The sequence below is a fragment of the Hydra vulgaris genome, chromosome 15 (assembly GCF_038396675.1).
Source record: "Hydra vulgaris chromosome 15, alternate assembly HydraT2T_AEP".
Taxonomy (NCBI): domain Eukaryota; kingdom Metazoa; phylum Cnidaria; class Hydrozoa; order Anthoathecata; family Hydridae; genus Hydra; species Hydra vulgaris.
Window position 1 is genome coordinate 29,259,470 of NC_088934.1, and position 15,995 is coordinate 29,275,464.

The following is a 15,995-nucleotide window of genomic DNA, read 5'->3' on the forward strand; positions in this document are numbered from 1 at the left end:
TAGTCACTTAAAAGACATGAACAAAATAAACCATCTTCCTGCATTTAAAAGCAGCTTATTTACTGAAGATGGAGTTAGCAAACCAATCATGATTATAACTGTTGATGTGGGCTAGATGAAAATCCAAGATATGAAAAAACAATTTATTGTGCCAAGACTTATTTCAAAGAACATGATCTTGATGCAATGTTTGTGGCCACTAATGCTCATGGAAGAAGTGCCTTTAACAGGGTTGAGAGAAGAATGGCTCTGCTAAGCCATGACCTAGCAGGAATTATACTTCCATTTGATCATTTTGGAAGCCATCTTAATTCAAGAGGAGAAACAACAGACAAAGTTATGGAGAAGGCAAACTTTGCCAAAGCAGGTGAAGTTCTTGCACAAATTTGGTCTAGCACAGTCATTGATGGATTTGAAACTAAAGCCGAGTACATAAAACCAAACAGTGAAAAATGTGTACAGTTAAAACATTTTGGAGCAGAGTGGGATGCTAAACATGTCAGAGAAAGTCAATACTTCCTTCAAATTGTAAAATGTAATGATCAATAATGCTGTGGTCATCGTCGCAGCTCACTGTTTCATCTTATTCCAACTGGTTTTTTTCCACCACCAATTTCTTTGTTCCAAGGAGAAGATGGTCTTGAATGCAATAATACAAAGAACAACTTTGCATCTCTCTTTTTAAACTTATCACTTTGCAAAACAATTATGCCCACGACAGTTACAAAAAATCCCAATGGATTGCCATACGACTACTCATGTCCAAGCATTCAAAATTCCTTACCAAAAAGAGTTTGTACCAATTGCAGTTTATATTTTGCAATTATCAAATCAATGAAACAACACAAAACAGTTTGCTCAAGTATTGGATATTCGAATGAAATTCAAAAAGTTAGACCTCAACGCTTAGTTGCTCAACGTCTATCTGAACTCATGTGTGTCTTTTTAAATTCGGACAAAGAAACAATTGAGTGGTATGATCAAGATGATGTTGATACCTCTGACCTCAACTGGCCTTCAAAAATTATTGAAGAACATGGAACTCCAATACTTGAAGTTCAAAGTCCGATTTAGGAACAAATTTAGGTTTTAGACAGATATTCATCAATTGTATTTTTCTTTATAAAAATAAACTATTACAGTTAAAATATAAATTTATAAAAAATTTTTTTTGTCACGTCACACAGGGTGGGTAGGTGGGGGTGGGGGGTTCTTCAAAATGTCACATATGGGGAGGGGGGTGTTAGAAAAACGACAAAAAAAGTCACGTATTATTTGAACAGCCCCTTAGATAAAAAACATTTTATACTATTATAAAAACACATTTATAAAACAATTGTATAACACATACAAGTATTTATCAAAAACTTTTTAACTTTGAGCATATAATAAACATATATGCAAACTATAATTATATGTAACTTGAATAGCGCAAACAAAAAAATTAAAATTAACATGAGAAAATCTTCATATATAAGACGCAAATCCAAAAAGTAAAAAGTTTTAACTTGCTTGGTATATCTTTTTTGAATGACCGCGTGTATTTTGAGAACGCGCTATTTCAAGAAAGCCTAGTAACTAATTAAAACTACTTTAAAAGCAAAAGTGAAACGACACTACTAATAAATTACAGTATTAGTATTAAGATTAAATTATCAATATTAACAATATTAAATAATGTACATTATTATTATTAATAGATATTTATTTTTTATGGCACCTGCGACTAAATATTTTTTCCTGAAATTTGGTAGGTGCTCAGATAATATGTATAAAAAATTATCCTGATAGTTTTGAAAAAATCCCAACATTCCTTCAACATTAATTTGACACAAGAATAGCAACTAAATTTCCAACATCAATAAAGTCAAATCAAAATGTGTAATCCATACATAAATACCACTTTAAAATCAAGCCTTTCTATTTTTCTATTTCTATTTTTCAAAAATAATCTAAGTTGACATTTTTAAAAAGCCACAAAGAACTCTTGCACTACTTAAAAAAAAAGTCGAAAGTGTGGCGCATAATTTTAGCATTATTTCTGGCTCCGTAAAACGCGATATTCGCGTACCTACATTAGGATCAAGGGTGTTAACCCTCTCCATTTTTACAAAAATTCTTTTTTTGTCGTATTTGATGCTTCTATAGCTTACCAAAAGCAACCATACAAAGAGGTGAATAGTTTAGTTACAAAATGGCATAAGCAAAGTTATTCAACTCAAAAAAATATTAAAGATGTGAGGTTCTATGCAAAAGTGAAAAAATTACTTATTGTCGTCAAAATCAAAACTAAAACACAATTAATTTTGATATTTATAATAATATTTTGATATTTATAATTTTGATATTATAATATTTATAACATGCTGGTTATCAACCCTCTTTAATAAGTTATGTAAGTATGGAGATAACACTGTAGGATCAAAGGTGCTTACGGATCAAAGATGCAAATTCTCCCCTACGCATCCGAAATAACAATACGTCCACAATATGCATAATTGACGTTATATCTTTTAACCTTGGTTTCAATCAGGATTGATAAAAATGTTTTTTTTCTGCTTTAAATGTTGCGGCATTTAAAGCAGAATTCCAATTGGTTTTATTATTAAGGACAACGACAAATAGCTGCTCTTCATCAGATTTTGTTTTGAACTTAATTTGCTTAGCTTCATTTGTTGATTCAACTAATTTAAATATATTTAGAATCAATTTTCTGTCTTCTTATTTAGCACTTGCTGTATTGAAATTTTACTAATGCCAAATGTTATCACATTGTTTTTAATCTAATTCGCTTAAAGAAGGTTTTGTTTTTATATTATTTAGATTGCTAGAACCACCAAATCAAATTATTTTAAATATGAAGCAAGGTAATAGGCTTAAGACACTTGAAAGACTGATCATGCGAATGAGATAGCTTAAAACCAATTAAAGGGTGGTAATATTGATTTTAAAACGCTTGCCTTATACCTCTCTAAGTGTCGATCCCCTCTGTGTTTTGGCCCAATTTAAATGGCTGATACCAAATAACTGATAGATTGACTTTAGCGCATTTTTAATTGTCCAAAATCGAAATATTAGCAACTAATATAATCCATAAAATAATGTCAATGCCATAAAACGCATCTTATTTAATTACAATAATAGTTCTATTTTCATTTTTTCATAACCTTGGGTACATTTTTTTTCATTTCTAGAATTCGCCATTTAATGTAAAAATATATTTGAACCTTTAAAAGAGTTTATAGATAACTTTTTATATTGATATTTGTATTTATTATAATTTATTATAATTTGTATTTATTATAATTTCATTACTAATTTTATAATTGCTTCTAATTGTAAAACTAAAAATTAAAAAAAAAATTTAATTAGATTCTAGCAACAATTTAAAAGGGTGGTTGTTTCACAACTTAGTTAGAGGTTAGAGGTTAGTCCCAAAGGAGAATTTAGAGTTCTAAAAAGATTGAAAGTTCCTCCTCACAAAACATAAGGATCAACTTAAGAAAAAAACGTCAACAATACTCTAAATAAGTAAAATTTTATATTTATTTTTTTCACATTAGGTTGTTGCATAAGTTTCTTTTGCGATTTATTTGTTTGTTTATAAACCGCATTTTCCACATGCATCTAAAAAGAAAGAAAAGATTGTAAGTTAAATTTTTAGCAACATTTTTACGGAAAAAAAAATTTAAAAAAATTATACCGGTGCATGATTTGCAACATTTATCGTGCATTCTTTTACGTTGCGCCAGATCACTCGCTAAACAATAACCTTGTTTTAACCATATTCCGCAGTTCGGTTCAATATCTGCACAACCTGGTGCAACAGTAACTGGCTTTACTAAAAAAATAAAGAATTAAAGATGAGTTATTTCTGATATATAGCTGGTAATTTTGTTTTAACAAACGTTAAATTCAAAAAAGTCAAATCAAGACTAGAAATATTTTTTAAAGGTAAGCCAAGACACTAAGTTAATAACGGTTTATACTACCATTAAATTAAACAATACTGTCCTGTCAGAAGAACAATACTGTCCTGTCAGAAAAACAATACTGCCCTGTCAGAAGAACAATACTGTCCTGTCAGAAGAACAATACTGTCCGATCAGAAGAACAATACTGTCCTGTCAAGACAGAAAAAAACAAGTCACCAAATTGCGATTTTGTAAAAAAAAAACCAAAACAATATTATCAAAACCTTTACATACATGATCATAGGTTTCACAGTGAAAATATGAATTAATGTTTGTTTATGCGACACAATGGTCGCAAAAAGTGACCAACGGAGCCGTCCAGTTACGTAGACCTGGGAGATGTGAAAATAAAAGCAGATTGTAGGTGGTGTCATTGAATAAAAAATAAAAATCATAAGAAAATATAAAATGTGTGGCAAGACTTTTGTGAAGTAGAAAAACGAAGAATAGACGATAAGGGGGTATGGGGAGTGTTGAACATATGCAACAAAGAACAAATATTTGATATACTGATTTTAGAGACTGTTGATGTGTACAGGTGTGATGGTGTAGTGCATTAGTATGTACCGTTTGGTCGTCTCGTCTGGTCTCGTTATGTTTTCGTTCACTTTCAAATCGGGTGAATAGAAAGCTAAACACACTCACTCCTTGCGCTTATGGGCTAGCGCATCAGAGCCAGACGTAAGACCTACAGAATGGATTTCAATTGATCGAATGCACACATTAGTCACCGTAGGCCACAAGCCATCGCTCTTAGTCAAAAGAGCTACTGCCCCGTGCTGGTGTGGAATGATGTGCTATGGAGTGAGATTTTAGATCCGAGCACATAGTCAGCGAGCGCTGATCCGACGTGCATTGTGGAGCTTCCGAATGAACGTGTGCGTGAGTGTTAGCGTAGCCATTAGGTTATTGAGCGCCGTAACCACATCCAGCGGGATAGCCTAATGTCCGTTTTGTCGTTGTAGTGTACATTGGAAGAAGTCGGGGCTCACCAGCCACAAAGAATAAATTTGTTTGTTAAAAAAAGATTTATACATTATCATAGGTTTCACAGTGAAAATATGAATTAATAAACTAATGATGAATGAACGAATAATGAATGAATGATAATTTATGTATACCATTGTGTAACTTGATTGTTAGATTTAAAACAAAAAAGTTAAAGACCAAAAGTAGGTTCTGCTTTATGGCATAATAGTACTAACCTTCTCCTCCACCACAAGAGTACATTTTGTTAATTTGAACAATGTCTGTTGCGCTAAAGCCGGAAATTCTGTTATAGTTGTCAATGAGCCTTTGCTTTGAAGGATCTTTTGTTGTTATCGTTTTAGTGTTAGACCTTGCAAATGCTGTTGAACTAAATTACAAAATACAAAAAACAATTTTATAAATTTAATCGAAACATTTATAAAAACATTTGTAATTAAACTCTGTGGCTATTATCTATATCGGATATTATTACTGTTACCTATAATGCATCATGGAACTTAAATCATATGGTGTACCAAGAGAATCCACTTCGTTTGAAATTGCGAAAGCATACGCCCATGCTGTTAAATGTAAAACAATAAATACAATAGAAAATTGCAAAATTTTATTATGAAATATGATTGCGATTTGTAACTTTATACTTTTTATTGTAAACTATTCAATTATTAATGTAATCTTTTAATTGGTATTTATAACTTGTCAAACAATTTTTTTTGAAAAAAGTGTCAATGTTTATGTAGTTAATAACAATGAATATATTGTTTCATTACTGTTTTTTATTGTTAGCGTTGTAATAAAGAAATAAATGCTTACGCCCATCAATATTTTTGGTATGAACTATAACATGTTGATCACGGTCAGGACGGCATTGTTCGTGTTGAAGACCTAAGTTGTTAAAGTTTCTATTTGGTTTAATAAAATTATTTGTGTAGACATAAAATTTTTTAGTTAAATAATATTATTAAAAAAATTTAAACTAAAAAAAAAGTTTAACATAGTAGAAATTAAAGAGTTTTTTTTACCGATGCTGTGTCCAATTTCATGAAGAGCAGTTCCTTTGTCAAGACAACCAGCACCTAATGAAATTCTATTTACGCCATACATTCCAACCGGTGAGTTACATCTATATATAGATATATATAACTTAAACGACATGGCGATATTATTGTAACATGCCAAAATTAGGGGCATCTTAACAACATTATTTTTATATAGTTATAACTAATGCTGGGAGCTGTTCTTAATTAGTTGCAGCTGAATTAGCTATCATAGTTGTCAAACGGCTCTTTTTACTTTTACAAATGTTGCCAGCCAATATTTCACCAGGTAATTTTCAAGTATAAAAATATTGACAAACTTATGCAAAACATATGAAAAAAGATTTGTACTTTGTACCTTTAGTGGTTTAAAAAACATAAAAGTTGGAGTTACAGCAATCTTGCTAACCAATATTAGTGTTTAACTTATTCTAAAGCTGCAAAATTCAATCAGTTTTTTTTTTGTAATAAACGTTGTATATTTATATTAACTATAATTTTGCCATCGTTGATGACAAAAACCTTTAGTAAACTTGAAGGTGTTCTTAATTTAGCCATCTCTGTTAGCTAAATGAAGACTTTTCAGCATATTGTTAATGCCAAATTAGAGAATTTTTGTTTCTTACCCATTACCACTGAAGAAAGATATATAGTTTGACTCTCCATTTCGTGGAGTAAACCTTAAACACGTAAATTTGTGGTAATCTGCAATTGCTGCATGTACTGCATCTCTTCCTTGTTGCCCTGAAAAAAATGACTTTTATATTTTGAGCTACTTTTTTGAGTTAACTATTATTTGTATTATAAGTAATTAACAATAGTTAAGAAGTTAGTTAAATTTTTTATTACCTAAAGAACTTTCAAAAGCATATGGTATTTTTCCATTTGGCCAACGTCTGTTTCTGATTGAACCGAAAGGACTGCTTCTATTTTGTACCCTTTCCCATTGTTCAGGTGACAATTGAATGTCTCCCTGATAATAACCAGGGGCTAAATTACATTAAAACATAATTAAAAATAAAACTAACTATTTGTTAAATATATATTATTTATTATATATATATATATATATATATATATATATATATATATATATACACTAAAAGTTTGAGGTATTTTTTTAGGTACAATAAAAGAGTACCTGATAAAGTAAATATCGTAAGCAAATATATATATATATATATATATATATATACATATATATATATATATATATATATATATACATATATATATATATATATATATATATATATATATATATATATATATATATATATATATATATATATATATATATATATATATATATATATATATATATATATATATATATATATATATATATATATATATATATATATATATATAGTACAATCGCTCTAATTCTAATCTCCTTAATTCGAAAACCTCCATAATTCGATAAAATACAAAGTCGCCGTGAAATGCGTTTAAGAAAAATCAACTTTCTATAATTCGAAAATCTCTTTAATTCGAACTTTTATTTTCTCCCATAAAATTCGAATTAGAGATATTCTACTGTATATATATTTGATCAGCGCTATTTACTTTATCAGGTGCTCTCTTAATGTATTTAATAAAATACCTCAAACGCCTTACAAAATTAACATATTGTCGTTACAAAAGAAAAATTAAAGATTGTACAAATTTAAATGTGTACAAATATTATTGTTGAGAAACATTGTAAGCGAATTTTTATTTTTTAAACTTTAAATTTATTATAAATATAGTCAATTGTTTTTGTTTAACTTGATGTTTAAACAAATAAAATTTAAATTTAAATAAAAATTTTAAAATTTTATTGGTATGACGTCACCAGTGACTCGTTAGAAAATTTGACTAAGCCATTTCGTCACGTTGCACGATGAGTACAAATTGCAAAAAAGTGGCGAAAACTTTTTTCCGATTTTTTTTTTAACAGAAAGTGATCTTTTTACTTTAAACAGGTGCTAACTGTATTTAAACTCAACATAGAATCGTTTTCTGTAAAATATTTATTGCAAAATTTATTGCATCTAGAAGATTATACAGGTATTTTTTCTTTGTTGTTGATTAAACATGAAAAGATTAGAACTAATAAACACAATTCAAGAAGTTGGTATTAATTATGCGAATTTGCAAGCCGTTTTAGAAACTGAAGCAAAAAATAAATTGCTAACCAATGACGAACCAATGTTATTTATATTTATTTTAGTTTGACTAAAACTCATGCAACTGAAGAATTAGCAGAAGCTGTTGTTGTACGTGCAAAATCAAGTCCTGGAAAATCTGATTTGGGAGAGAATATTAAAAATGTTTTCTAAAGATCTACCTGGCCAAACTTACCGATCTGATAATTATCAGCCAACTATGATGTCTGCAGATCAAGCTTTATCACTTAAAATTCAATGTGATTTGAGTGATTTACAATACCAAATTATTCAAAACTAATCTCTGATGCAAAATGTTGACATTTAGCCTCCATTAAAAGCAATCCTAAAATCAAAAGCAGATTGTTATCCAGAGGGTTTGCATATTATAGAAATGTCTGCAAACTGCAGTTTGTACATGGTTAACCATACCTTGCTTCAAATTTTGAAACTAAATTCTGAGCAGCTTCAAAATTTAGATAAAACGGTTACACATGGAGTATTCAATTTGAAATGTGGCATGGATGGTGCATCTTCACAAAGTATCTATAATCAAACGTTTGATGATACTGATCTTGCTACTGGAGTACAGAATGAACAGTCAGTATTTCAAACTGCGATAGTTCCTTTGAAATTAAAAATTGGGAGTTCAAACAAGTGGAATAATCCTATACCATCCAACCCTCATTTTTGTAGATCTCTTGAACTACAATACCTAAAAGAAACAGATGAACTCATTGCAGCACAAGAAATAAATCTTAGAAAACAAATCGAAAATCTGCAAGACTATATTTTAGATCTAGATCTTCTCAGTAATAAAAAGCAATGTTCCGTAAAAATTAAAATTGTTGTTGACTTGAATATGTTGGATGGCAAGTCGGTAAATGCTATCATGTTTTCGAATTCATCACAATCGTGCAATGTCTGTTTTTCAAAATTGAGTAATATAAACAATCTAGTAAAAATCAGAATGTTTACTCCAAATAAAATATCTCTTACTATGGGACTATCTACTTAACATTGTTGGATTAGACTTTTTGAGTATGTGCTACACTTAGGATATACAATGAAAATTAAAAAATATCAGTCAAGATCAAAAGAACATAAGCTTTCTGTTATTGAGCAAAAAAATTAAATTCAGAATTGGTTTAGGACCGAGCTCAGCCTTGTTGTCGATATGCCAAAGCATGGCTATGGTTCCTCAAACACAGGTAACACAGCCAGAAGAGCATTTGACAATCCAGATACTTTTGCAGGCAATACAGGAGTTGATAATAAAATAATTGTTAGATTGAGAAATATAATGAAAGCTGTGTGCAGTGGATACCACCTTTATTTAGGGGCCTTCAAAAAATAGTGTTTAGCCACTTCTGAAATAATAATTCAAAAATATAACTGGTACATAATGCCACCTACAGTACACAAGTTATTAGAGCATGGTTATCAAATTTCTGATTGCTTTGAACTCCCAATTGGTGTATATTTAGAAGAGGCACAGGAAGCAAAAAATAAATACATTTGAAATGCAAGACTAAACCATACATGTAAATTTTCAAGAAAAAATGCAATGGAAAACCAATATCATTATCTGTTGTTACGTAGTGATCAAATAGTATCAACATTCATCTTCAAAATAACTAAATCTATTGGTTCTGTTAACTTAGATTCTGAAGTTTTAAACCTTTTGCTTGATGAACAATAAATATATTTTAAATAATAACTTTTAATATATTACTAAATGTTGCAAATATTGGTTTATATATATATATATATATATATATATATATATATATATATATATATATATATATATATATATATATATATATAAATATATATATAAACCAATATATATATATATATATATATATATATATATATATATATATATATATATATATATATATATATATATATATATATATATATATAAATATATATATAAACCAATACATTCGAAAAGACCCCCTCCCCGGGTCTTTTCGAATGTATTTTCTGATATATATATATATATATATATCAGAAAATACATTCGAAAAGACCCGGGGAGGGGGTAAGAACAACAAATGATTTCATTTCAGCATTTTTATAACTTGAGATCTTTAAAAGTTTGTATATATATGTGTGTATATACATATATATATATATATATATATATATATATATATATATATATATATATATATATATATATATATATATATATATATATATATATATATATATATATATATATATATTGGAATACTTTTGAAAAACGACTTTTGACCTTATTTTTGTGATTTGATTCATAGTGCGTTCGTTTGACAAAGTTCAAAATAAATTTTTTTACATTAGAAGAATTTAGAAAAAATCTTTTAACTTTTTTTTAATGTTTAATTAAAATTATTTATATTATTATTTTTTTATTTGTCTATGTACTCTTTTTTTGATTGATGCATAAAAATACATAAATAAATATTTTTATTTAGACAATAAAAAAAAAAGAAAAACGATTTATTTGCTATTCTCCTAATATAAAAAAAATCAGTTAGAACATTGTCAAACCAACGCGACGATTTATAAAGATAAAATTCTTCTTATAAAATGTTAGTCGCTGAATTCGTTTGAAATTTTTTTAAATTTATTTTAAGTAAAAAAACTAAATACCAACGTTTTAATTTGGATGAGCAGGTTTTATACAGAACTGTTTGTCTCTAGATATCTACTTCATAAGTTCTCAACTGTTGAAGAGTGTGAACAAAATATTATTTCTTAACAAAAGCTAAGAAAATAAATTTGTTCTTGTAAAATTTAAAATGTAAAAAAACGCTGAACTCCTACAAACATTTTGACTTCAAATAGCCCTGTACTTCAGTAAGGGTGAAAAAAAAAAAATTAAAAAAACATGTCACTAAATCTTAATTAAATAAATTAGTCGATGCTTTGTAAGAAATCCTTATTACTCATACAAAACCGCAAAAAAAAAAAAAAAAAGGTTTTAGCAAAGAAACCTCTTAAAAATAAATGTATATAGTATTTAAAATATACTATTTATAGAACAGCTCAAATCCTAGCTTTATTTTCAGAAGTAAGTTATGAATTAATTTTATGTAACTTTCACTTACTTTCCATCTGCTTGATCCATCCTGCAGATAAGGTTAAAAGACTTGAACATACGATAGAAATCAATAGAAACATGGTATGCTTTATATAAACCAGATTTTTTTTTCCTTATAAGTATGTTTTATTATCGTTAACACCTGTTTCTTGAGCTAACATACAACCCAACAAGTAAACGGCGGTGATTATTATTCGTTTAAATTCTGTTTCAAATGCATTTATTTAATTGAACATCTGCCAATAATTGTTTGTACTATCCAAATATTTAATGTAGAGACAACTCAAGCAACTTTTACCAAATCATTACTAAACAATATTTCGTTGCTGATTCCAACAATGTTTAAGAAGTAAAATACTTTCTTATCTCCTTTTAAACAAAAATCTTGTTTTAAAGAATTGAAGTTTTTTACTTGTCCTTATAATTAGTTAGGGCTGGTAGATCAAGTAATTAAATAATGGAATTGATGCTGATAATTTTTTTGCGTTAATAGTCGATAAACCTTCAATCGGTAATACAACTAGGGACTTATACTTATTTTGATGTATTTTAAATATACTATTTATAGAACAGCTCAAATTCTAGCTTTATTGTCAGAAGTAAGTTATAAATTAATTTTATGTAACTTTCACTTACTTTCCATCTGCTTGATCCATCCTGCAGATAAGGCTAAAAGACTTGAACATACGATAGAAATTAATAGAAACATGGTATGCTTTATATAAACCTGATTTTTTTTCCTTATAAGTATGTTTTATTATCGTTAACACCTGTTTCTTGATATATATATATATATATATATATATATATATATATATATATATATATATATATATATAATAGATTTTACATCAAAATATATATATTATATATATTATTATAAATATGTATATATATTATATATATATGTATATTATATATATTTATACATATGTATATATATACATATATATAATATATATATATATATATTTATAATAATATATATAATATATATGTATATTTATAATAATATATATAATTTATATATTTTGATGTAAATTCTATTTTATATATATATATATATATATATATATATATATATATATATATATATATATATATATATATATATATATATATATATATCAGTTCATAAACATGATATGCTCTATATAAATCAGATTTCTTTTTCCTTATAAGTATGTTTTTTTATTGTTAACACCTGTTTCTTGAGCTAACATACAACCCAACAAGTAAATGGCGGTAATTATTATTCGTTCAAATCCTGTTTCAAATGCATTTATTTAATTGAAAATCTGTTAAAAATTGTTTGTACAACCCAAATATTTAATGTGGAGACAACTGAAGCAATTTTTACCAAATCATTACTAAACAATATTATGTTGCTAATTCCAACAATGTTTAAGAAGAAAAAATACTTTCTTATCTCCTTTTAAACAAAAATCTTGTTTTGAAGAATTGAAGTTTTGTCCTTTTAATTAGTTAGGACTGGTAGATCAAATAATTAAAGAATGGAATTGATGCTGATAATTTTTTTGCGTTAAGAGTTGATAAAGCTTCAGTCAGTAATACTACTTTTAAATACGTTTCTAAATAAATTTACTATAAATAGCTTATAAATTTTCTTTATTAATTTACTTTATTTTATATGTTATATTTATCTGTTCACTACATAAATTAGTGTTTGGAAAAAAGTTTAGATTTTCAACTTAAAAATTAGTTAGCTGGCAACTGTCAGTTTTAAGTCAAAAAAACTTTTGCGGTTTTTGGTGTTATATCTTCATTCACAAAATCACAACACGTTTTAACTAAGTATTTCAAATTCTCAATTTATACTTAATCGTTTTCAACAAATTTAAAATTGAATTAAACTCAACAGCAGAATGTAAAAAGCTGTCAAATTAAAACAACGTTATGAAGGTATTTTATTTAGGGGTAGACCAAAAATTACGTCACGCAGTTTTTGACTGTTTTGGACACCTTATCTCTGCCCTATTGTAAAAAATCTTCACGTTTTTTCAACTCCATCTTCCTACCGCTAAAATTATGCAACAAATTTATAACCACGTTATAACAAATTTATAACCTCTTTATAACCCAACAAATTTATAACTCCATTAAAGTTAAGCAACAAATTTTAAGCTACTTCCCCCCCATCCCCCAAAGAAAAAAAATATTTTGGTTTAAATTACAATAATGTTTTAAATTTTATTAGCTGCTTTTTAGTTAACTAATTGATATATCGTGTCGTTAGAATTATTTCCACATTTTTGAGTTTCAAAATAAAACGATTTAAAATAAAAAAACTTTAGGAGGTGGCAAATAAATATTTTTGTGTAATTTATGTTTTTACAATAACTTTTTATTTTAACATAGGTTTCAATACAGTAAAAAATATTATTCTGAGGTCAAAGCGAATTTGCCATATTTTAAAACTAGGCGTAGGGGAGCCAACCAAAACGAGGCGCTTGGTATTTCATTTTCTTTGAGGAGTTGTAGTTTTTAGTGTAGATATGTAATTTTTTAAATTTTATCACGAACTTTTAGGCGAAAATTATTCATATGCCTGAGGGCGACGTTAATTAATTAGGCACCGTCAGAGCAGTCGTAGCGCAGTGGTTAGCACGCTTGCCTCAAAAGCTAGAGATCCGTGCTTCAACGCCAATTCTGAGCAAGTTTTATAACATTGGTAAGGAAGGAGGCGTGAACTTTCTTTTATATGTTCTTCAGCGGTACTCTGTGATAAGACCGTTAGAACTTCTTGGGGCACCTAAAATAAATAAAAATTGAACAACGTTACGAATGCGATCCTGTCTATGGTACATAATATACATAACATAAAAAGACGTCAATAACTCAAAATTTTTTCAAAAAGTGGAGATAAAATAAGATAATTCTAACGTCGCGATATTTCAATAGATATAAATTTTAATTTTTATAATATCATTTTACTTTTTTGCACTCCTATTTCATTTGCAGCTCTACAAAAACTCTTTAAATTAATTTTCTGTAAAACTTTTTAAATTATGTTTCTATAAAACTTTTCAAATTAATTTTCTGTAAAACTTTTTAAATTATGTTTCTATAAAACTCTTTAAATTAATTTTCTAATAAACTTTTTAAATTAGTTTTCTATAAAACTCATTAAATTACATTTCCATAAAACTCTTCAACTTAATTTTCTAAAAAACTCTTTAAATTAATTTTCTATAAAACTCTTCAAACTAACGGTGACTATACAGACCAATATTGTGGGAGAATATTTGTTATATTATAAATTTTTTTAAAATATTTTTAAAGTTTATGCAGTATCGTATATACCACTCTTTTGCAAAAGCAGAGTAACGGATCTTAATTGTGGAAAAGCACGTTTTTATTTTTTAACATTTTATGTTTTTATAAATAACTTTATTTTCTGGTGTTGTTTTTTTAAGTACTTTATATACAGTTTTTGCTTTATTTTTGAGGATTTCTTAAGATTTTTATTGACCCATGGTGACTTTAAACTTTTATTGGTTATAATAAATTCACGTTTTGGAAAATTTGCATCATATATTTCATAGAAAGTTTGAAAGAATGTATCGTATACTTCATTAGCTTCAAATGAACTGTTAATATGGTTCCAATTTATTAAAGATCCTTAAACGATGCTAGATTTGCATCGGTGAAAAAACGTTTGATAATGACTTTTTTATGTTGTTGTATTAAGAATTCTGTTCAACCAAATATCTAATCATCTTGCTGTTAATAATATACTTTACAAAAATCAATACGGTTTTAAAAGAAATAACTCTACTGAACATACAATAATTCATCTTACTCGTAGTATAACTGATTCATTCGAAAAGTCAGAGTTTACTTTAGGCGTCTTTATAGACCTATCTAAGGGTTTCGACACAATTGACCATGAAATACTGTTTAAAAAACTTGAACATTATGGTATCACCGGTAATGCTTTAAAACTACTAAAAAGCTATTTAAAACATCGCAAACAATTTGTCTATGTCGACGGATCTTCTTCACAAGATTATCTAAATATAACGTGTGGTGTTACACAGGGATCTATATTAGGGCCCTTATTATTTCTGATTTATGTTAATGATCTCAATGAAGTCTCAAAATTAACAACTATAATGTTTGCTGATGATACAAACCTATTCCTATCTAATAATAACATCGATAAACTTTTTTATGATATGAACATTGAACTATCAAAAATATCAGACTGGTTCAAGTCAAATAAACTTTCACTCAACATTGATAAAACTAAATGGATTTTCTTTCATTCACAATTTAAAAAACATTTACTTCCAAGTAATATGCCTCTTCTTCATGTTGATAATATTCAAATAAAAAGAGTAATTTTCACAAAATTCTTAGGTATCATTGTAGATGAAAATCTATCATGGAAGAATCACATCGGACATTTATGCAATACAATTGCAAAAAGCATTGGAGTTTTATATAAAGCAAGAAGTGTTTTAAACAAACATTCATTAACTCAACTATATTACTCTTTTATACACTGTCATATTAATTATGCCAATATTGCATGGGGTAGTACCCATAAAAGTAAATTAAATCCACTTTACTGTCAGCAGAAGCATATTGCACGTCTTATAAATTTCAAAAATCGTTTTACTCACTCAAGGCCACTTTTATTTAACATGAATGTTTTTAATATATATCAAGTAAATGTTTATAATGTTCTTTGTTTTATGTTTAAATGTAAAACCAACTC

At 27.5% G+C, this 15,995-nt stretch overlaps 1 protein-coding gene across 2 annotated transcripts; it reads right to left on the minus strand.

Moving 5' to 3' along the window:
- Nucleotides 1-3,528: 3,528 nt before the first annotated feature.
- On the minus strand, nt 3,529-12,025 carry LOC100202019 (low choriolytic enzyme). 2 transcript variants are annotated; one of them, XM_065820200.1, is made up of 9 exons: nt 11,888-12,025; nt 6,851-6,991; nt 6,628-6,745; nt 5,987-6,087; nt 5,778-5,849; nt 5,443-5,524; nt 5,180-5,331; nt 3,704-3,841; nt 3,529-3,627 (listed from the first exon to the last, which is right to left on the minus strand). In XM_065820200.1, the coding sequence occupies exons 1-9, from the start codon at nt 11,958-11,960 to the stop codon at nt 3,602-3,604; spliced, it is 903 nt and encodes a 300-aa protein (XP_065676272.1). In that variant the 5' UTR covers nt 11,961-12,025; the 3' UTR covers nt 3,529-3,601. The 2 variants fall into 2 exon arrangements, with proteins under 2 accessions (XP_065676272.1, XP_065676271.1); XM_065820199.1 differs by lacking the exon at nt 11,888-12,025 and adding an exon at nt 11,259-11,811.
- Between the last annotated feature and the right edge of the window lie 3,970 nt (nt 12,026-15,995).